Source organism: Salvelinus sp. IW2-2015, linkage group LG2 (assembly GCF_002910315.2).
Source record: "Salvelinus sp. IW2-2015 linkage group LG2, ASM291031v2, whole genome shotgun sequence".
Lineage (NCBI taxonomy): Eukaryota > Metazoa > Chordata > Actinopteri > Salmoniformes > Salmonidae > Salvelinus > Salvelinus sp. IW2-2015.
Genome location: NC_036839.1, coordinates 25,315,325 through 25,337,932, shown reverse-complemented (window position 1 = coordinate 25,337,932; position 22,608 = coordinate 25,315,325). Strand labels below are relative to the sequence as shown.

At 43.2% G+C, this 22,608-nt stretch overlaps 1 protein-coding gene across 9 annotated transcripts in view; it reads left to right on the top strand.

Moving 5' to 3' along the window:
- The window catches only part of LOC111977383 (unconventional myosin-Ib), a 139,395-nt gene extending 116,787 nt beyond the window's left edge, over positions 1 to 22,608 (top strand). For 2 of the 9 annotated variants that reach the window (XM_024006792.2, XM_070448145.1), the window contains exons 19-32: positions 995 to 1,088; positions 9,165 to 9,314; positions 11,550 to 11,618; positions 11,721 to 11,807; positions 12,189 to 12,275; positions 17,143 to 17,229; positions 18,481 to 18,567; positions 19,608 to 19,682; positions 20,035 to 20,163; positions 20,410 to 20,516; positions 20,710 to 20,839; positions 21,229 to 21,381; positions 21,693 to 21,823; positions 22,047 to 22,608. In XM_024006792.2, the coding sequence (XP_023862560.1) occupies positions 995 to 1,088; positions 9,165 to 9,314; positions 11,550 to 11,618; positions 11,721 to 11,807; positions 12,189 to 12,275; positions 17,143 to 17,229; positions 18,481 to 18,567; positions 19,608 to 19,682; positions 20,035 to 20,163; positions 20,410 to 20,516; positions 20,710 to 20,839; positions 21,229 to 21,381; positions 21,693 to 21,823; positions 22,047 to 22,176 (1,516 nt within the window). In that variant the 3' untranslated portion in view covers positions 22,177 to 22,608. The remainder of the gene's footprint in view (positions 1 to 994; positions 1,089 to 9,164; positions 9,315 to 11,549; positions 11,619 to 11,720; positions 11,808 to 12,188; positions 12,276 to 17,142; positions 17,230 to 18,480; positions 18,568 to 19,607; positions 19,683 to 20,034; positions 20,164 to 20,409; positions 20,517 to 20,709; positions 20,840 to 21,228; positions 21,382 to 21,692; positions 21,824 to 22,046) is intronic. The other 7 variants (XM_070448147.1, XM_024006837.2, XM_024006822.2 and 4 more) reach the window with 4 other exon arrangements.

Sequence of the window (22,608 nt, the reverse complement as noted above, 5' to 3'; positions counted from 1 at the left end):
ATCGTGAGATTGAGTGTGAACCTCCTTCCATCAGCAAGGGCATTGAAGATGAAACTGGCTGGGTCTTCAGCATAACAATGATCCCAAACACACCGCCCGGGCAACGAGGGGCTTCGTAAGAAGCATTCAAGGTCCTGGAGTGGCCTAGCCAGTCTCCAGATCTCAACCCCATAGAAAATCTTTGGAGGGAGTTGAAAGTCCGTGTTGCCCAGCAACAGCTGGCGATAACGATGTACCAAGTCTGGTACCAGTACCAAGTCTTTTGCAGTTATGTTAGCACAGCTGGACACTGTTGTTCTGATTTTAAAAAAGGCAATAAAACTAACTTTCTTCTGAAACTCGTCAGTCTATTCTTGTTCTGAGAAATGAAGGCTATTCCATACGAGAAATTACCAAGAAACTGAAGCGGCGACTCCAGGATTCTTATTTTTCTATTATTTTTCTCTCTGCGTTGTTGGGAAGGGCCAGTAAGTAAGCATTTCACTGTTTAGTCTACACCTGTTGTTTACAAAGCATGTGCTGTAAGTCGCTCTGGATAAGTGTCTGCTAAATTACTTAAATGTATTTAAAGGTATAACATCGATTCATATCTGATGTGGATTATATAAACAACAGCATGTGTGTGTGCCTACTATCCTCCTTATAAGGTGTGTAAGTGGTTCATGAGGTTACATGTTCATCCCACATGTTATTTCAGATATGGACTTTTATCATCTTAGAATGGCATTCTTTCTGAGAGTCTGCCCGTCTCTCCCTGCCTTAATTCATCTACTTCGTCCTCTCTGTGTCTCTCTCTCTCTCTGTGTCTCTCTCTCTCTCTGTGTCTCCGTCTGTCCATTTTTCTTATTCCCCTATCGTTTGTCCTTTCCCCTTCATCTGAACTATTCCCATCTTGTCCCTTTAATCATGTACATGTCAAAGTCCCACCATGTCTAATTAGTTAAGAGAAGGGTCGTAACAAAATAGTGAAGAATTGTACCTCTGTCTCCTGTAGGGACGGAGTGGTGGTGCTGCTGACAGATTGTTCTGTTCCAACTGAGGAGTTTGCCTACGGACGCTCCAAGATCTTCATCAGGAACCCCAGAACGGTAGAATAACATAACATTGCATAAGCATGCACAGTTGACCTGGAACCTGTCACTGTCTCTGATATTATAAATGGTACTACTTGATGTTTTTTTTAGTTTAGGGAGGTTTAGGGAGGAGGAGGGTTACTGCCAAGGATGTGACACAACTTTGAAAAAAGCAGCATGCTCTGTTATGGAAGTCGTAGATTTAGCCATAGATCATAGATGTGAGGATTTTTGGATGTTTATTTATTTTATTTAACCTTTATTTAACCAGGTAGGCTAGTTGAGAACAAGTTCTCATTTGCAACTGCGACCTGGCCAAGATAAAGCAAAGCAGTTCGACACATACAACAACAGAGTTACACATGGAATAAACAAACATACAATCAATAATACAGTAGAAAAATCTATATACAGCATGTGCAAATGAGGTAGGATAAGAGAGGTAAGGCAATAAATAGGCCATGGTGGCAAAGTAATTACAATATAGCAATTAAACACTGGAATGGTAGGATGTGCAGAAGATGAATGTGCCAGTTGTGATACTGGGGTGCAAAGGAGCAAGATAAATAAATACAGTATGGGGATGAGGTAGATTGGATGGGCTATTTACAGATAAACTATGTACAGGTGCAGTAATCTGCGAGCTGCTTAAAGCTAGTGAGGGAGGTAAGAGTCTCCAGCTTCAGAGATTTTTGCAGTTCGTTCCAGTCATTGGCAGCAGAGAACTGGAAGGAGAGGCGGCCAAAGGAAGATTTGGCTTTGGGGGTAACCAGTGAGATATACCTGCTGGAGCGCGTGCTACGGGTGGGTGCTGCTATGGTGACTAGTGAGCTGAGATAAGGCGGGGCTTTACCTAGCAGAGACTTGTAGATGACCTGGAGCCAGTGGGTTTGGCAACGAGTATGAAGCGAGGGCCAGCCAACGAGAGGCTTTTTTGTAAATGACATCGTCGAGGATCGGTAGGATGGTCAGTTTTACGAGGGTATGTTTGCAAGCATGAGTGAAGGAGGCTTTGTTGCGAAATAGGAAGCCAATTCTAGATTTAATTTTGGATTGGAGATGTTTGATGTGAGTCTGGAAGGAGAGTTTACAGTCTAACCAGACACCTAGGTATTTGTAGTTGTCCACATATTCTAAGTCGGAACCGTCCAGAGTAGTGATGCTGACGGGTGGGCAGGTGCGTGCAGCGATTGGTTGAAGAGCATACATTTAGTTATACTTGCATTTAAGAGCAGTTGGAGGCCACGGAAGAAGAGTTGTATGGCATTGAAGCTCGTCTGGAGGTTAGTTAACACAGTGTCCAAAGAAGGGCCAGAGGTATACAGAATGGTGTCGTCTGCGTAGAGGTGGATCARAGAATCACCAGCAGCGAGAGCGACATCATTGATGTATACAGAGAAGAGAGTCGGCCCGAGAATTGAACCCTGTGGCACCTCCATAGGGACTGCCAGAGGTCCGGATAACAGGCCCTCCGATTTGACATACTGAACTCTATCGGAGAAGTAGTTGGTGAACCAAGCTAGGCAATCTTATTAGAAACCAAGGCTGTTGAGTCTGCCAATAAGAATGTTGTGATTGACGGAGTCGAAAGCCTTAGCCAGGTCGATGAAGACGGCTGCACAGTAATGTCTCTTATCGATGGCGGTTATGATATCGTTTAGGACCTTGAGCGTGGCTGAGGTGCACCCATGACCAGCTCTGAAACCAGATTGCATAACGGAGAAGGTACGGTGAGATTCGAAATGGTCGGTAATCTGTTTGTTAACTTGGCTTTCAAAGACCTTAGAAAGGCAGGGTAGAATAGATATAGGTCTGTAGCAGTTTGGGTCTAGAGTGTTTCCCCCTTTGAAGAGGGGGATGACCGTGGCTGCTTTCCAATCTGTGGGAATCTCAGACGATACGAAAGAGAGGTTGAACAGGCTAGTAATAGGGGTCGGCACATGATTTTAGAAAGAGAGGGTCCAGATTGTCTAGCCCGGCTGATTTGTAGGGGTCCAGATTTTGCTGCTCTTTCAGAACATCAGCTATCTGGATTTGGGTGAAGGAGAAGTGGGGGAGGTTTGGGTGAGTTGCTGTGGGGAGCGTATGGCTGTTGACCGAGGTAGGGGTAGCCAGGTGGAAAGCATGGCCAGCTGTAGAAAAATGCTTATTGAATTTCTCAATTATTGTGGATTTATCGGTAGAGACAGTGTTTCCTAGCCTCAGTGCAGTGGGCAGCTGGGAGGAGGTGCTCTTATTCTCCATGGACTTTACAGTGTCCCAGAACTTTTTTGAGTTTGTACTACAGGATGCAAATTTCTGTTTGAAAAAGCTAGCCTTAGCTTTCCTAACTGCCTGTGTATATTGGTTCCTAACTTCCCTAAAAAGTTGCATATCACGGGGGCTATTCGATGCTAATGCAGAACGCCACAGGATGTTTTTGTGCTGGTCAAGGGCAGACAGGTCTGGAGTGAACCAAGGGCTATATCTATTCCTAGTTCTACATTTTTTGAATGGAGCATGCTTATTTAAGATGGTGAGGAAGGCACTTTTAAAGAATAACCAGGCATCCTCTACTGATGGGATGAGGTCAATGTCATTCCAGGATACCCCGGCCAGGTCAATTAGAAAGGCCTGTTCGCAGAATTGTTTTGGGGAGCGTTTGACAGTGATGAGGGGTGGTCGTTTGACCGCAGACCCATTACGGATGCAGGCAATGAGGCAGTGATCGCTGAGATCTTGGTTGAAAACAGCAGAGGTGTATTTGGAGGGCGAGTTAGTTAGGATGATATCTATGAGGGTGCCCGTGTTTATGGATTTGGGGTTGTACCTGGTAGGTTCAATGATAATTTGTGTGAGATTGAGGGCATCAAGCTTAGATTGTAGGATGGCCGGGGTGTTAAGCATGTCCCAGTTTAGGTCACCTAGCAGCATGAGCTCAGAAGATACACATTGATTGCCCCCCATCAGTCATATACAGTATGTAGTCATATACAGTATGTAGTCATATACAGTATGGCTAATCCAGTGGGCTCATGCTCTCATGTTTGACTGCATTAAAAGGCATCTGAGAGCAGGAAGTCATGCTCTGCTGAGGCCCTCTATACTAATTACAACACTTAACCAACATTCTGAGCACACATGGTTTCATTTATCAATTCTAGGGCTTACCTCGTTTAGTTGACTGGTCGATTGTTTGGTCGATAGGCTGTTGGTGGAACAGTGGCAAATATATACAAATAAAAAAAATATGGCACGAGACACCTGTCTGATTCATGCCTGTCTGAGTGGGCTAATCCATTGCGGAGGCTGCGGTGATGGCACACCAGCATCACCAGTAGTACATTTACCGTTAATTACCATAATTTCTAATATACAATGTTTGTTTGGTTATGATAATTTTTGTTCATGCGTTCAATATTTTATTACAGTCTTACTGTTGTCATTGTAGGAGTGGACATGTTGTTTGCAGAGTGCACAATCTAGGCTAAAAAGTTTTGGTTTATTTCATTCCATTTACGAGTTGTCAATTTATTCATTGTCTTTTGTTTGGAGTACTCCTGTCAGTCTTGAGTAAGAACACGCGTCTGATTACGCATAGAAGTAGACCTAGTCTACCTGCCCTACACGCAAATGTAGGCCTATAAATGTGCCCATTTACTCACAATCACTGTGGAGCTTTTCAAAGTAATTTCTTTCTTCGCATCAAACAGCTAGTAAAATAAGTCTGTTTTTACATCCGTTGATAATGACAGTAGTTCCTCAACGTAGCCTATTTGAAATATCTTTCCAATGCTCTACCTTTCGATAACCACTCGGCATGAAGGGGGAAAAAATGTCATGCTCGGATCCGGTGGAAATGTCATAAAATAGGCCTACCTGATTACTTCTTATCCCTTACACAAATAGCCTACCCCAATGTCTGTCTGTCCAAAGCTCGAGCAAGAGCTTTGGGCGGAACAAGTTGATACAATGTTTTAAGTTCCTGGCAGACAGGCCATGCGTAGCCAATGTGATTCATAGGATATTTATTTTTAAAAGGATATTTTCTACCTGCGTGCTGCAATGTTTTTATCTTTACATATTGGCAATGGCAAAGGAAGGCTCTTTTTCATTTATATAAAATTTTGATTAACCACATGACATTGATTTTGAAACATGAATACTTTATTGTACAGTACCAGTTGAAAGTTTGGACACCTACTCATTCCAGGGTTTTTCTTTATTTTGACTATTTCTACATTGTAGAATAATAATGAAGACGTCAAAACTATGAAATAACACACATGGAATCATGTAGTAACCTAAAAAGTGTTAAACAAATCAAAATATATTTTATATTTTTGGTTCTTCAAAGTAGCCACCCTTTGCCTTAATGAGAGCGTTACACACTCTTGGCATTCTCTCAACCAGCTTCCAGTCGCCTGGAATGCATTTCAATTAACTGGTGTGCCAATCAGTTGCGTTGTGACACGGTAGGGGTGGTATACAGAAGATACCCCTATTTGGTAAAATACCAAATCCATATTATGGCAAGAACAGCTCAAATAAGCAAAGAGAAACGACAGTCCATTACTTTAAGACATGAATGTCAATCAATATGGAACATTTCAAGAACGTTTCTTCAAGTGCAGTCACAAACACCATCAAGCGCTATGATGAAACTGGCTCTCGTGAGGACCGCCACAGGAAAGGAAGACCCAGAGTTACCTCTGCTGCAGAGGATAAGTTCATTAGAGTTAGCAGCCTTAGAAATTGCAGCCCAAATAAATGCTTCACAGAGTTCAAGTAACAGACACATCTCAACATCAACTGTTCAGAGGAGACTGAATTAGGGCTTCATGGTCGAATTGCTGCAAAGAAACCACTACTAAAGGACACCAATAAGAATAACAGACTTGCTTGGGGCAAGAAACACGAGCAATGGACATTAGACTGGTGGAAATCCGTCCTTTGGCCTGATGAATCCAAATGTGAGATTTTTGGTTCAAACCGCTGTCTTTTTGAGACGCAGAGTAGGTGAACAGATGATCGCATGTGTGGTTCCCACCATGAATAGTTGAGGAGGAGGTGTGAGGGTGTTGGGGTGCTTTGCTGGTGACACTGTCTGTGATTTTTTTAGATTTCAAGGCACACTTAACCAGCATAGCTACCACAGCATTCTGCAGGAATGTGCCATCCCATCTGGTTTGCGCTTAGTGGGACTATCATTTGTTTTTCAAACAGATAATGACCCAACACACCTCCCAGGCTGTGTAAAGGCTATTAGACCAAGAAGGAGAGTGATGGTGTGCTGCATCAGATTACCTGGCCTCCACAATCCCCCCCACCTCAACCCAATTGAGATGGTTTGGGATGAGTTGGACCTCAGAGTGAAGGAAAAGCAGCCAACAAGTGCTCAGCATATGTGAGAACTCCTTCAAGACTGTTGGAAAAGCATTCCAGGTGAAGCTGGTTGAGAGAATGCAAAGAGTGTGCAAAGGGTGCCTACTTTGTAGATTGTCAAATATAAGATATGTTTTGATTTGTTTAACACTTTTTTTTGGTTACTACATGATTCCATATACGTTATTTCATAGTTTTGATGTCTTCACTATTATTCAACAATGTGTAACATGGTAAAAATAAAGTAGGTGTGCCCAAACTTTTGACTGGGAAATGAAATTAAACTGTTCCACAAAAATGTGCATTTGAAAATCATAATTGGGACGCAGATCAGTAAAAACTGTACGATAACATGGCACTCTAAATGGAAAAGGTTGCCGAACGCTGGTGTAGCCTATTACCCGCAACTTCAGGAGCGTGAAGGCAGAATCTGAGAAGCCAGCAGCAGCGAGAGGAGGAGGAGGAGGAGGGTTGGGTCGGGAACAGTTTTTTTTTGTTCTGGTTAGGCTATATTGATTTCTGGCTTACCCTCTTTAGTAATTTGTCTGAATTTATTTTTATTTACAGTGCTTAAAGCATCAGACAAGCTCAGTAGCCTACATATTAGAGGTCGAGATTGATTTTTCAACGCCGATACTGATTATTGGAGGACCAAAAAAGCCTATACCGATTAATCGGCCTTATTTGAAATAATGACAGTTACTGAATGAACAATGAACACTTTTATTTTAACTTAATATAATACCTAAATAAAATATATTTAGTCTCAAATAAATAATGAAACATGCTCAATTTGGTTTAAATAATGCCAAAACCCAGTGTTGGAGAAGAAAGTAAAAGTGCAAATGTGCCATGTAAAAAAGCTAACGTTTAAGTTCCTTGCTCAGAACATATGAAAGCTGGTGGTTCAATATTCCCAGGTCTTCAATATTCCCAGTAAAGAAAAATTTGGTTGCAGTTATCATAGGAATTATGAGGCGTCGACTATTTCTCTCTATCATTTGTATTTCATATACCTTTGACTATTAGATGTTCTTATAGGCACTTTAGTAYTGCCAGCCTAATCTCAGGAGTTGAYAGGCTTGAAGTCATAAACAGCGCTGTGATCAAGCATTGCTAAGAGCTGCGGGCAAACGCAGTAAGGTTTGAATGAATGCTTACGAGCCTGCTGCTGCCTACCATCGCTCAGTCAGACTGCTCTATCAAATCATAGACATAATTATAGTATAATAACACACAGAAATACGAGCCTTAGGTCATTAATATGGTTAAATCCGGAAACTATCATTTCGAAAACAAAACGTTTGTTCTTTCAGTGAAATATGGAACCGTTACGTATTTTATCGAACGGGTTTCAACCCTAAGTCTAAATATTACTGTTACATTGCACAACCTTCAATGTTATGACATAATTACGTAAAATGTTGGCAAATTAGTTCGCAACGAGCCAGGCGGCCCAAACTGTTGCATATACCCTGACTCTGCGTGCAATGAACGCAAGATACAATGTTGCAAGAGAAGTGACACAGTTTCCCTAGTTAATATTGCCTGCTAACATGAATTTCTTTTAACTAAATATGCAGGTTTTAAAAAATATATACTTCTGTGTATTGATTTTAAGAAAGGCATTGATGTTTGTGGCAGGTACATTCGTGCAACGATTGTGCTTTTTTCGCGAATGTGCCTTTGTTACATCATCACCCGTTTGGCGAATTAGGCTGTGATTCGATGATAAATTAACAGGCACCGCATTGATTATATGCAACGCAGGACAAGCTAATTAACCTAGTAATATCATCAACTATGTGTATAACTAGTGATTATGTGAAGATTGATTGTTTTTTATAAGATAAGTTTAATGCAAGCTAGCAACTTACCTTGGCTCCTTGCTGCACTCGCGTAACAGGTAGTCAGCCTGCCATGCAGTCTCCTCGTGGAATGCAATGTAATCGGCCATGATCAGTGTCCAAAAATGCCAATTACCGATTGTTTTGAAAATTTGAAATTGCCCCTAATTAATCGGCCATGCCAATTAATCGGTCGACCTCTACTACATATAGTTGATTTTATTCAAACATATGGTGAGTCTATATAAAAATTTACACCAAACGATTGGTCGAAAGACCAGACAACTCTATTGACCAATTTTTTTGTCGTGGACAGCCCTAATCAATTCTATCCATTCTATGGCGACTCGGCCAGTAGCATGGGAAAAAAGGAACATTTAGGCCTATTTTCCATGGTAGCATGGGCTTTTAAGAACATGCAGTGGTGGGTGCAACAACGAAACCATGTCAGTCCAGGAGCCAGTCTAAACAAAGCTAGTAAAGCCTGATCTCATAGGGTTGTGTCCTTATCCTTGATCTACTGTACCTTCTTACCAGGTTAGCTAAGTATCTCCGACTCTGTTATAGTGAAGCTACAGTTCAGTCATGGTGGTGGTAGGATGGGGCCTAGTCAAGGTCACTAAACTCTCACCCGATAGGTCTCTGTCTGCAAAGGTATTTGAGGTGGAGAATGTGTTTGGGCAGCTATAGAAGCCCCTTATCATTCTAAAGATCTTGTGCTGTCTGCAAAACCACACAATAATGTCCCAAAATGACATCCTGTCTCAATGAAACAGGTTTTCTCATTCCTAAATTGTACAGACTATGCTGGTGTTCTTAGTATTCTAGTAGATGTTCATGTTCCTATCATCTTCTTGATGCCTTCTTCCTGTGTCCCCAGCTGTTCACTCTGGAGGAGAGGAGGAGGGCGTGTCTGGAGGACCTGGCCACCCTGATCCAGAAGATCTACCGGGGGTGGAAGTCTCGTACTCACTTTCTGCTGCTGAAGAAGAGCCAGGTGGTGGTGGCAGCCTGGTACCGCAGATATGCGGTGAGTTAGCTTGTCTCTACTATGCACACACAAACACATACAGAACGTCATGCCGGTTCAAATGTGTAAGATATGAGTGCATCCGTTTGTGGGAGCACAATCTGAACCAAATATAGCATGCATCGGTCAGAAAATAGATTTGAATGTTACAGATCGGCGGTTCACTAAAATGTTTTGCTCAAATTACTTCAGAAAATAGCATCTTTTGTGACAACTGCGTCCTCTCTCATGTAACCATGTTGACAGTCATTGATCTACAAGTCATTTTGCATGCCGAACAACCCTTGGTAATATCAGTAGCCTAGTCAAACTGCTCGCTGTGAACAGCTTCGTGCACTGACCAACAGGAGGTAGGCCTATTCTTGATCAGCGTTCAAATGTTTGTAAAATGGCTTGTGCAATATTAGGCTTTATTAGTTGAGTGGCAACCAATGTTATTTGCTTGGTTATTTTGTTCAAATGCACTGTTGAAAATTGTGTTTTATCGGAATAAAGGTAGCCTAAGCTATCGCCATGGACACAACTCTCATCTGGCTATAGGTAGGCTACATGCTGATCGGGGTTTAGGCTAAATTCAATTTTATTTTGATTGTTCAGGTTCACCATCAGCAGTAGTTTTGCTTGAAACAATCAGTGTATATGGTCATTTTTAGATATACAGCGTACAGATGACAATTTCATAAGGACAGAAATTGCTTTTGCTGCCCGCACTGCATGATCGAAGAAGAGAAGCTCACTCCAACTGAGTTGTCAAAACCATTCGATTATGAGACTGGGTGAAATCCAAAGTTCTGCTATATATTCATTGGCTATGTCAATGGCTATAACTGGTAGTGGGGTGGTAGAGGCCCAGTTTCCCTTATGGCTCCGCTCACTACCGTTCAAAAGTTTGGGGTCACTTAGGAATGTCCTTGTTTTTGAAAAATAAGCACATTTTTTGTCCATTTAAAATAACATCAAATTGATGAGAAATACAGTGTAGACATTGTTAATGTTGTAAATGACTATTGTAGCTGGAAACGGCTGATTGTTAATGGAATATCTACATAGGCGTACAGGGGCCCATTTTATAAGCAACCATCACTCCTGTGTTCCAATGACACGTTGTGTTAGCTAATCCAAGTTTATAATTTTAAAAGGCTAATTGATCATTAGAAAACCCTTTTGCAGTTATGTTAGCACAGCTGAAAAGTGTTGTTCTGATTTAAAGAAGCATTAAAACTTCCCTTCTTTAGACTGGTTGAGCGTCTGGAGCATCAGCATTTGTGGATTTGATTACAGGCTCAAAATGGCCAAAAACAAATAACTTTCTTCTGAAACTCGTCAGTCTATTCTTGTTCTGAGAAATTAAGGTTATTCCATGCTAGAAATTGCCAAGAAACTGAAGATCTCGCACAACGCTGTGTACTGCAAACTGTCTCTAACAAGAATAGAAAGAGGAGTGGGAGACCCCGGTGCACAACTGAGCAAGAGGACAAGTACATTATGGTGTCTAGTTTGAGAAGCAGATGCCTCACAAGTCCTCAACTGGCAGCTTCATTAAATAGTACCCGCAAAACACCAGTCTCAACGTCAACAGTGAAGAGGCGACTCCGGGATGCTGGCCTTCTAGGCAGAGTTCCTCTGTCCAGTGCCTGTGTTATTTTGCCCATCTTAATCTTTTATTTTTATTGGCCAGTCTGAGATATGGCGTTTTCTCTGCAACTCTGCCTAGAAGGCCAGCATCCCGGAGCGGCTCTTCACTGTTGATGTTTTTACTGGTGTTCCAGCTACAATAGTAATTTACAACATTAACAATGTCTACACCCTCTTTCTGATCAACTTGATGTTATTTTAATGGACAAGAAAAATTTGCTTTTCTTTCAAAAACAAGGACATTTCTAAGTGACCCCAAACGTTTGAACGGTAGTGTACATATTTTACACACACACGCACACGCACACACACAAGTCAGTACAGACAGATCCAGCACAGACAGGCCCAGCTCATGAGCTCCATCAGCAGCAGATTTTATTTAAAAATTGAAATTAATTCAACCAAATCGCACTGAATCGTTTGATACTAAAACGTTTCTTTCCTGTATCGTATCGGAGCCCATGTATCTAGATGCGTATCGAATCATCTTGAAATGAAAAAGATGTGCATCCCTAATATGGTGGCTATAGAACTTAGATGCCTGTAGTTCGAACTTACTTGTCAGTTGAGCTCAGTGTTTTTTTCCTTCCCCTGTTGCAGCAACAAAATAAATATCAGAAGATCAAGAGTGCTACACTAGTGATGCAGTCCTTCATCAGAGGGTGGAAGGTATGTCCATGTCCACATACCAGTCAAACACTATAAGAAAGCATGTTTTCCTGTGATAATGCTGTAGTAAAGGCATGTTTAAAAACTATGTTTTTTCTCCAGGCCCGCAACATCTTGCGGCAACTGAAATACGAGAAGAGATGCAAGGAGGCTGTGACTACCATTGCAGCGTACTGGCACGGGACTCAGGTACTGGCTCAAACACTACCTGATTTCAACATAATGATTAGACAATGTAAAGACAAGTATAGAATGATATTGGGAGGAAATGGATGAGCTGCTGATTATGGACATCCATTGCCTTTTGCTTTTACAAGGTTTATCTGCCATAAAGCCAGGTAAGGAAATACAGTATTATAAGACATGGCTCTGCTCAGGTCTCCCAGCTATACTGAGAGCTAAACTAGAGCAATTTCACAGCTTTTTCCTTCTGGTCTTCTACTGTCGCTGATCTTACCACCGCTGCTTTTCTCACACTCTTTTTCACTCTCTTCCTCCCCTCTCTCTTATTCTTCCCTCCTAACCTCTACTCTCCTCCCTCCATCCTCCCACCATCCCGGCCACCCCCAGGCTCGGATGGAGCTGCGGCGCCTAAAGACGGAGGCGCGGAATAAGCGTGCCGTGTCTGTCATATGGGCATACTGGCAGGGGACCAAGGTATTTAAGCCGGTTGCCGTTGTCGTGTTTTGCCATCCCAGCTGTCCGTCATACCCCATGTCCCACCCCTCTTGAAACTGACCAATTGAATAGCTCGTCATCGTCCCATTGGTCCACTAGCGTCCCTTACCAGTGTCTGGTGTTTGACTCATCTGTTTTATTGTCCCTTTAATAGGTGTCATTTGAGGGATATTGAGCGGCTAACCTTATACCACTAACATCTATTTAAACGTCTGTTTACTAGTCCTCTGTTACTGTTATGTAGCCTCCCTTACATTCTCCCTTTAGGAACAACTGCAAGTCCCACAACACAATACTCCTTTCCATTCCCATGTCTATGTCTGTTGTTTTCTTGATGTTTGTCATTGCATTCCTCTGTAATCTGTTTTTATGAGAGACATGACGGATAGTACATGATAATGGACGTACAGTATCCAATCAGAATGAATATCATGTGTTCACTTTGATGTAATAATTCTGAGGACTGTGCTGAGAATAGACTGTATTCCATGTGCCACTACAGAAACACAAAGAGCAGGGTTAGGGTCATTTCCACTTAAATTCCAGTCAATTCAGGAAGTACACTGAAATTCCAATTCTCTTCAATGCTTTTCAATGAGGAACATTTGGAATTTGGTTTATTTACTGAATTGATTTGAATTTAAATGGAATTGACCCCAATCCTGCTAGGGATCCTCAGATCATATAGCCTAATGGTCATAGCACATACCACCATTACCACTTTATGGACTTTTAAAGTGCTATATGTTTTAGAGGCAACATATAATCCTTTAAAACAGTCCATGCACAACATGTCATGTTTTATGGACATTTAACAACAAGGGATGCAGATCAACTCAGTCCTGCTATCCATTGAAAAACAACCTTTACAACTATTTTGTAACTGCATGATCTTATCTAAAGGCTTTACAGCCATACTCACCAGATAATCGTCAAAGACCATGTATTGCCACATGTTGCATGACCAAAGCAGTCGCGTGTGGCTTCATTTATCGACTAATCGTCCCATCTGATTGGTGGATCTAGTCTAGTTTCTTAGTCTGGGCAAAGCCCACTGTACTGGCACTGAATTGGAGTGGTGTCAGTGAGTTATGTGAGCTGTTGTACTAAAACAGACCATGCCAAGTAGTCACAAAGTTTAATGAATATAATCGATCAGATACTACACTGCTCAAAAAAATAAAGGGAACACTAAAATAACACATCCTAGATCTGAATGAATGAACTATTCTTATTAAATACTTTTTTCTTTACATAGTTGAATGTGCTGACAACAAAATCACACAAAAATTATCAATGGAAATCAAATTTATCAACCTGGCGGTCTGGATTTGGAGTCACACTCAAAATTAAAGTGGAAAACCACACTACAGGCTGATCCAACTTTGATGTAATGTCCTTAAAACAAGTCAAAATGAGGCTCAGTAGTGTGTGTGGCCTCCACGTGCCTGTATGACCTCCCTACAACGCCTGGGCATGCTCCTGATGAGGTGGCGGATGGTCCCTGAGGGATCTCCTCCCAGACCTGGACTAAAGCATCCGCCAACTCCTGGACAGTCTGTGGTGCAACGTGGCGTTGGTGGATGGAGTGAGACATGATGTCCCAGATGTGCTCAATTGGATTCAGGTCTGGGGAACGGGTGGGCCATTCCATAGCATCAATGCCTTCCTCTTGCAGGAACTGCTGACACACTCCAGCCACATGAGGTCTAGCATTGTCTTGCATTAGGAGAACCCAGGGCCAACCGCACCAGCATATGGTCTCACAAGGGGTCTGAGGATCTCATCTCGGTACCTAATGGCAGTCAGGCTACCTCTGGCGAGCCCATGGAGGGCTGTGCGGCCCCCCAAAGAACTGCCACCCCACACCATGACTGACCCACCGCCAAACCGGTCATGCTGGAGGATGTTGCAGGCAGCAGAACGTTCTCTACAGCGTCTCCAGACTGTCACGTTTGTCACATGTGCTCAGTGTGAACCTGCTTTCATCTGTGAAGAGCACAGGGCGCCCAGTGGCGAATTTGCCAATCTTGGTGTTCTCTGGCAAATGCCAAACGTCCTGCGCGGTGTTGGGCTGTAAGCACAACCCCCACCTGTGGACGTCGGGCCCACATACCACCCTCATGGAGTCTGTTTCTGACCGTTTGAGCAGACACATGCACATTTGTGGCCTGCTGGAGGTCATTTTGCAGGGCTCTGGCAGTGCTCCTCCTGGTCCTCCTTGCACAAAGGCGGAGGTAGCGGTCCTGCTGCTGGGTTGTTGCCCTCCTACGGCCTCCTCCACGTCTCCTGATGTACTGGCCTGTCTCCTGGTAGCGCCTCCATGCTCTGGACACTACGCTGACAGACACAGCAAACCTTCTTCGCCGGCTCGCATTGATGTGCCATTCTGGATGAGCTGCACTACCTGAGCCACTTGTGTGGGTTGTAGACTCCGTCTCATGCTACCACTAGAGTGAAAGCACCGCCAGCATTCAAAAGTGACCAAAACATCAGCCAGGAAGCATAGGAACTGAGAAGTGGTCTGTGGTCACCACCTCAAACCACTCCTTTATTGGGGGTGTCTTGCTAATTGCCTATAATTTCCACCTGTTGTCTATTCCATTTGCACAACAGCATGTGAAATTTATTGTCAATCAGTGTTACTTCCTAAGTGGACAGTTTGATTTCACAGAAGTGTGATTGACTTGGAGTTACATTGTGTTGTTTAAGTGTTCCCTTTATTTTTTTGAGCAGTGTATATCGGATACAATTAATTTCGGTGTACTTCAGGAAAACCTGGACTTTTGTACTAATGTTGCTAGTTCATCAAATCAAGCTTTATTTATACAGCACATTTCAGACATGGAATGCAACGCGTCACAGGAAAAATTAATAAAAACAATGAAAATAAAAACAAATATTTACTACACAACAAACATAAGAGGATAAAAAACTAAATAATATCAAAAATTGAACGACTAAAAAGCACCCTAAGGAAAAGCAAAGCTAAAAAGTGTGTTTTAAGATCTCTTTTACATTTTCCAGTTTTGTCCCCCCTCAGGATCTCTGGCAGGCTGTTCCAGAGGCTAGGGGCATAATAACTAAAGGCTGCCGCCATGCCTCTTGGTCCTAGGCTTTGGGTTAGGTAAAAGGCCAGTGCCAGACGTCCTGAGGGTTACATAACTTAAAAGCATGTCTGACATGTATTCGGGTGCACAATTGTGTATTGATTTTTTTTAAACAATAGAAGAATCTTAAAATTAATTCAAAACGCACAGGCAGCCAGTGCAGAGACCTTAAAACCTGTGTAATGTGTGCTCTCCGTTTGGTCTTGGTCAGTACCCGTGCTGCAGTATTCTGTATGTTTTGCAGTTGACCAGTGGCTTTCTTGGAGAGCATTACAGTAGTCAAGCCTGCTTGTAATACAAGCATGGATGAGTCTCTCTGTATCAGCCTGAGAGAGAAACGGCTGCATCTTGGCAATGTTCCTCAGGTGGTAAAAAGCTATTTTGGTCACATTGCTAATGTGTGATTCAAAATTGTGTTCAGAATCTAAAATATCACCTAGGTTTTTTTACCTGTTTTCTCTTTATTGACCGTGAATTAAAATGTGTGGCCAGAATTCTCTCTCTGCTTTAGCGCCAACAATAAGTACCTCAGTCTTGTCTTGATTTAGCTGGAGGAAGTTGTGAGCCATCCAAGTATTTAAATCACTAATACAGTCTAATAATGTATCTGTGGTGCTAAAATCCTCTGGTGACACAGAAATGTAAAGTTGTGTATTGTCTGTGTAGCAGGGAATGTCAATGCTGTGCTTTCTGATAACGCTGCCAAGGGTTGACGTATATAAACTGAACAGTACCAGACCCAAAATTGAACCTTGTAAAATGCCATGTGATATGTATTTTCTCTGAATTATGTTCACCAAGGGTGACAAACTCTTGACCGGTTAAATAGGTCCTAAACCAATTTAGAACTTGACTGGAGAAGCCAACCCACCTGTCCAGAAGGACATCATTTTCAACAGGGTTGAATGCAGCACTTAAATCCAAGAGCACAAGGAGAGCTGTTTGACATCTGTGGTGGCTCATTTACCACTTTAACTAAGGCAGTCTCTGTGCTGTGGTGGGCACAAAAAAACAGAAATTTGAAGAAAAAAATGTATCTGTTTGAAAACCAATTTCTCCATAATTTTGCTTAAGAATGGAAGGTTGGAGATTGGCTGAAAATTGCTGAGAGCTGAAGAATCTGGACACTTTTTCTTCAGAAGGGGTTTTACCGTAGCAGTTTTTAGTGCAGTGGGTAAAGTGCCAATGGACAGGGAGTGATTAACAATAGCTTGTACTTCTTCTGATATGCAATTAAATGTGGATTTGAAGAAGGTGGTGGGATAGGATCCAGAAGGCAGGTATTAGGCCTTAAGTTGTGATATCATTTTCATGAGCATGTCTGTCTGTGTCAAGCAGGGAAAATAAATCCGTAGTGCCTTTGTGTGGTAGGCTAGGAAACATATCATCAAACTTCTCATCAGGTCTTGACTGATACCCAGCCTAATGTTTATCTTATCTCTGAAATATGCTGCAAATTCATCTGATTTAGATAGGTTTGCAGGGGTAGGATTTATCAGGCCATCAATGGTCGAAGAGCACTCTCAAGTTATTCTGATTATTAGTGATCACTCAGTCATAAGCTCCAAATGGTATCTAATGTTTCCTCCATTGTCTTAATCTTTTAATCGTTATGCTACTTCATTGCCGGGTAGGCTACATATTTCTGTCCGTCTGCTTCTTATTTATACCAACACCTATCCCAATGGGTATATTCCTCCCAAAACACAATAAATCCAACCCCACCACTTCCCCAGGCTCGGAGAGAACTGCGGCATCTAAAGGAGGCGGCGCGAGAAAAGCACGCCGTGTCTGTCATTTGGGCCGGCTGGCAGGGGACCAAGGTATTTGGGAAGCAGCCTGTTAACAATATCCATCCATATCCCGCCGTCCGCCTGCCATTTCTCCATCAGATCCAACCAGACAGATGCCAGACCCCTGCATTAGCTAAACAATAGTCTGGAGAGACTGCGAATGTCTCTCTAGCTATCCTCCCCATTACCACCACCCATCCCATTTATATTGCATGACAAGGTGCCATACGAACCCCTCATCCAATGTCCCATTGCATGTTAAAACAGAATTGCGAGGGGGGTCACTTAGCCTACTGGACTGGAGCAAGACCCCTAAACACCCATGCCGGCTCTCTCAGCCAAGCTAGCTGCTGTTTAGTCTTTAATGGGTTAATGGAAGAGATCTAGAGATAGATGACTGGAGTTCTGGTGGCCCTTGGCTCTGGTAGTTAATGGACAGGCCTGAGCGCAAGGGCTACGGATGGGGGAGGGTTGGGGTAAGGGTAAAGATACAGTCACTTAAGCCTCTTTGCCACGCAGTCTGATGGATTATAGCTGATCCAGACTGACACCGGGAGGGGGGTGAGGAAGGCGGGGGGATGTTGACACGCACTAGACTGGCATCACACACAGTGTCTGGAACCTTGGATAAACTCTGCCTGCCCTACCCCAAACCACACACACACTCATACTCCGCTATCCTGGCTTTGAGTTCTTCTCCCTTGTTACCAAAGGTCAGGATGTTTGGGTGTGTTTCGGTTCCTCCCTGAGGCCCATGCCTCACCTTTTGCAACCTCTATCTGCAGGATGTCTGCTCTCTTTCTTTCTTTCTGCATGCTGTTCTCATCATAAATTGCATGCTACGCCTCCTTGCTTGCTGATTCCTTGAGGCTTGCAGTGATTTCTTTTTTTTTTTCAGTGTGCAGTGCAGTGTATGGAACGTTGGAGAGACCTGACGGACTTGTTACCTTGAGCTTTGTACTTTGCTCTTAGCCAACAGAGCCATGTCTGTTTCAATCAAAAATACTCTAGTTGATGTACAGTACATAATCAAACTACAGCATTATTATAATGTCTATTTCATGATAATTGCATTCTTCCCATGGTGGGTTAAATTGTCTTCAGGATCTTGGTAACTAGACAGGGCTCTTGTGTGACGTGTGTCCTCACACAGGGCAGTGTCTTCCTCCATATCAGTCTATTATTCCCTCCTTTCAATCGTCCGTTCCTTCCCTCTCTTTCCTCCGTTCTTCCCTCTCTTTCCTCCCTTCTTCCCTCTCTTTCCTCCCTTCTTCCCAAAAGGCACGCAGGGAGCTGAGGCGCCTGAAGGAGGAGGCCAGGCGTAAGCACGCCGTCGCCATCATTTGGGCCTACTGGCTGGGACTCCAGGTATACCTGCCCACTGCCCAGCCTTCTCTACCCTCCAGCCACCCTTCTACCCTAACCAACCACCCCTTACCCTCTCAGCCACTCCCCGGTCTTTGGTGTTGGAGGGGTAGACACACTTCACAGAACCAGCATGCAGTCAGCCTCAGCCTATCATACCTCGGGACCAACCACACAGTGATGACACAGTTCATGCAACTCCAGAGTGACTGTTTTGCTATCTGGACAGTCCAGTACCAAAGGATATGCCCTCCTTCCCTCCCGTCCTGTATCCCTGCAGTGACACACATTACGTTATTAAGATGTACAATGAGGTGTAATGTACGTCTATCCCGCTCTCTCCATGAGTCCAGCAGGGCTTTAGATAAGCTGGCTATGGCTGGTTATAATTCTTTCACAGATGCTCTTTTTTTTGTTTCTTTTTTTTGTTCTTTGCTCGTTCCTGAAGACTGCAGCCTCTTAACAGAGAGGTCAAAGGCACTACTGACCCTGACTGACATGGATGGATGTCTGTCTGTCTCTCTCTAGCAATTGTTGTATGTCCTGTCTGCATGATAAGCTGTGTAACCCTCAACATGTCTAACCCTCTATAGGTCTTGTTGTCTGATGCTATAGCTACTCCATTCTCCAGTCCTTTTCTCATGTATTACTGTAGTCTGAGTGGCCCCAATTCTCTCATCACATTAATCGACTGCACAATGTGCACGTCACCTTTGCACATCAGAGCAGCTCTCAGAACCTGTTAACCTGTCGACTCCAATCAGTGTGATTTTAAATTGACCACCTCATTATCAATTAACTATGTAACATCTCATTTTCAGAAAAAAACATTTAGGAGAAAATCCCATTCTGATTTGAGTTGAGTGCTCAACAGATTTTCCCTCCCTTTGTTTGTATGATGTTGCCTGGATTCATTGTAACTAACCACGTCTGCCTGTTGCTATAGTCATCACCACTGTAATCTTTTCTCTATTGGCCCCATGCCTCAAATCAGATCACTATGGGGATGGATGATTGACGGCCAGTTGTCTCCTTGGTTACAGGTCCGCCGGGAGTACAGGAAGTTCTTTAGGGCCAACGCTGGCAAGAAGATCTACGACTTCACCATCCAGAGAATCGTAAGTAGAAGCGTGAATGTAGCCTGGTGCCAGATCTATTTATGCGGTCTTGCCGAGTTGGCAAGTCCACACAATCAGATCTGGGACAAGGCTAGAATGAATTAGTCGTGTATCCCTTTAAGCACTGATGGGTAGTGTCCATTTGAATCACTAAGGGATGGTTTCCCGGACACAGATTAAGCTTAGTCCTGGAGTAAAAATCTCATTAAATGGAGAATCTCCATTGCACATGCTTCTCGGATTAGGCTTAAACTTTGTCCAGGAAACCAGAGTTGTATGTTCCTGAATGTCAACAGTAATCCAAGTCTGAAAGGGAGGTATTGAATATATGCCTGTCTCCCTCTCCCTCCAGATGCAGAAGTACTTCCTTGGTCTGAAGACCACTACAATGTCCCCTATGGACAACACCTGGCCGGCAAAGCCTTATGGCTTCCTGGAGGGAGCTCACACTCAGCTCAGGAGGATCTTCCACCTCTGGAGGGTTAGTTTGTTATTATCTTTGGCTGTTCTTTCAAGGGGTCATCACTGATCTTACAGGTTAAAGGGTCAAGTAGTTGTATATGCCACTACCCAGCAGGCACATCTGGTTGCTAGGATGTCATTATTAACAGATTACAACCTTGTTGTAAACTGGAACCAGCTTTGCCCACTGGCTTTATAGTTTATAGTTTGAGGGACATCAATACAACAAACTTCCCAGGGATTGATGTATCTTTTTAATTATCAGTGCAAGAAATACCGGGGCCAGTTCACAGAGGAGAAGAAGGCTGTGTATGAGGAGAAACTTGAGGCCAGTGAGATCTTCAAGGACAAGAAGGCTCTGTACCCCAGCAGGTATAACATATTTCCCTCCGTGATTCACACATTACATAATGTTTGACGTGAAGCTAATGTTGCAAGCAAATTTTACTAGCAGCCATTTTAGCTCCTTTTTCCTGAGTATAATCAATGCATTGCTGTGAGTTCCTCTCTGTTGCATCCTTGTATCCGTTAAAAGCGCTATATAAAATGCATTATTATTGTTTAGTGTCAGCCAGCCTTTCAAAGGAGACTATCTGGAGATCCAGAAGAACCCCAAGTACCAGAAGCTGAACAGTGCTGTGGAGGAGGTGCTACTGGCTGACTTGGTGAACAAGATCAACAGGGCCAACGGCAAGGCAAGTACCTTTCTCAAAGTACCTTACCTCAGCAAAATCTGTTCATGTAACTGTACTGAAGCCTGAGGGAGTCAACAGTCTAACAGGCCTGAACACAGTTCATATGGACCAAACTCTTCAGAGTCATAGCTTTATTATTAGAGGATATCTGTAACTATGCTGTACAGTAGTCAAAGGAAAACTAATGTTTTATATTTGACAGATTCAGCCTACATATGTTTTTATACCACTATCACCGTATAAATGCTCTGTTTTTGCTATTAATGAGTTTATACATGTATAGGTTATTGCTTTTATAATTAAAATTTTGCCATGGACTTTCTATTTCTCTACCGAAAATAGTGTTACCAAATTCTTGGCGTATTAAACCTAGTCTGTCCTTGTTACAGGGGTCGCCGAGGCTCTTCCTGCTGACCAAAAGCAACTTTGTCCTGGCTGACCAGAAGACGGGCCAGGTGAAGGCCAGCGTGCCGCTGCCAGACCTCGCCAGCGTGTCGGTCAGCACCCAGAGTGACGGCTTCTTCGCCCTCAAGCTCAAAGAGGTGATGGAGGGAGGGAGCCTCACTCCAGCTCCACTGTGATGCACTTACATATGGACATCATCCAGCTATCGAAAACGCAGTGGCCAAAGCTGGTTGAAATGAACCTGCTTTGCTTGCTGCATAAATCCACTGGTTGCAAACTGGTTCTAATGATGGAATTTCAACCAGTTTAGCCCCGCTGTGTATCTAATTATATTAGTAATGTCCTGATTCATAACTTTTAGTGTAACGTTAAGGGCTGACCATAGAAAGATTGGGTAGGCATATTGAGATTGAAATGACTAACACCCCTCTGTGTTTTTTACCCATAGGGCTCTGCTTCAGCTTCCAAAGGTGACTTCCTGCTGAGCAGTGAGCATCTTATAGAGATCATCACCAAGCTCCACCACATAGGGACCACTGCTGCAGACAGGGACCAGATCAACATTGACATCTCAGACGAGTAAGAACCGGAGACACGTCGCCGTATTGACTTTATGTTGCAATGCTGCTGTTGTTTCTCTTAGTCAAATCCTGGCCTGGTCCCAGATGTGTTTGTAATGTATTGCCAACTGCCTCTACTCATTGTTACGTTTACAAAAACAGATCTGAGATCAGGGTAATTAAATCCCATGATGTGATGTCAGATGGTTTCTTATCCTACTTCCTCTTTGTCTCTCTGGCAGGTTCCTGGTGCAGTTCAAGCAGGACAAGGTGTGTGTGAAGTTCATCCAGGGGGGGCCTAAGAACGGAAACAGTGCTGCCTGCAAACGCAAGAACAACCGCCTACTGGAGGTGTCTGTGCCATCACCATAGAGATGACATAGTCTCCTATAATACTTAGTTGTCATGACAGTTCACAATCAGGCCTAAACTCCAGCCCCCGCCCCCAATGACTGTGCAATTACTCTGCTTTTTGGTATTTGTTGTTATTTCCTATATTCAGAATCCTTGCATCACTGTAATATTTAACTGCGCTGACACTTTTGGTAGAGAGTGAAAGACCCATAGGATTGCATGGCGATAGGGTTATAAGAGAGAAAGATGGGGGAAAAGACTTTGTTTTACTAGTTTTAAAAGATGTGGGTGAAAGAAAGAAGTGCTTTCCTCTTGTCAATGGAGCACAAGATATCTCCAGTCAGATGATACTGATTGTTGAGCTTGGGAAAGCTAATATGCAGGCTGTGTGGTGTGGTATCAAGCCGTACCCATATTCAGAGATCTGTAAAGGGCAAAGAAAGAAAGTGC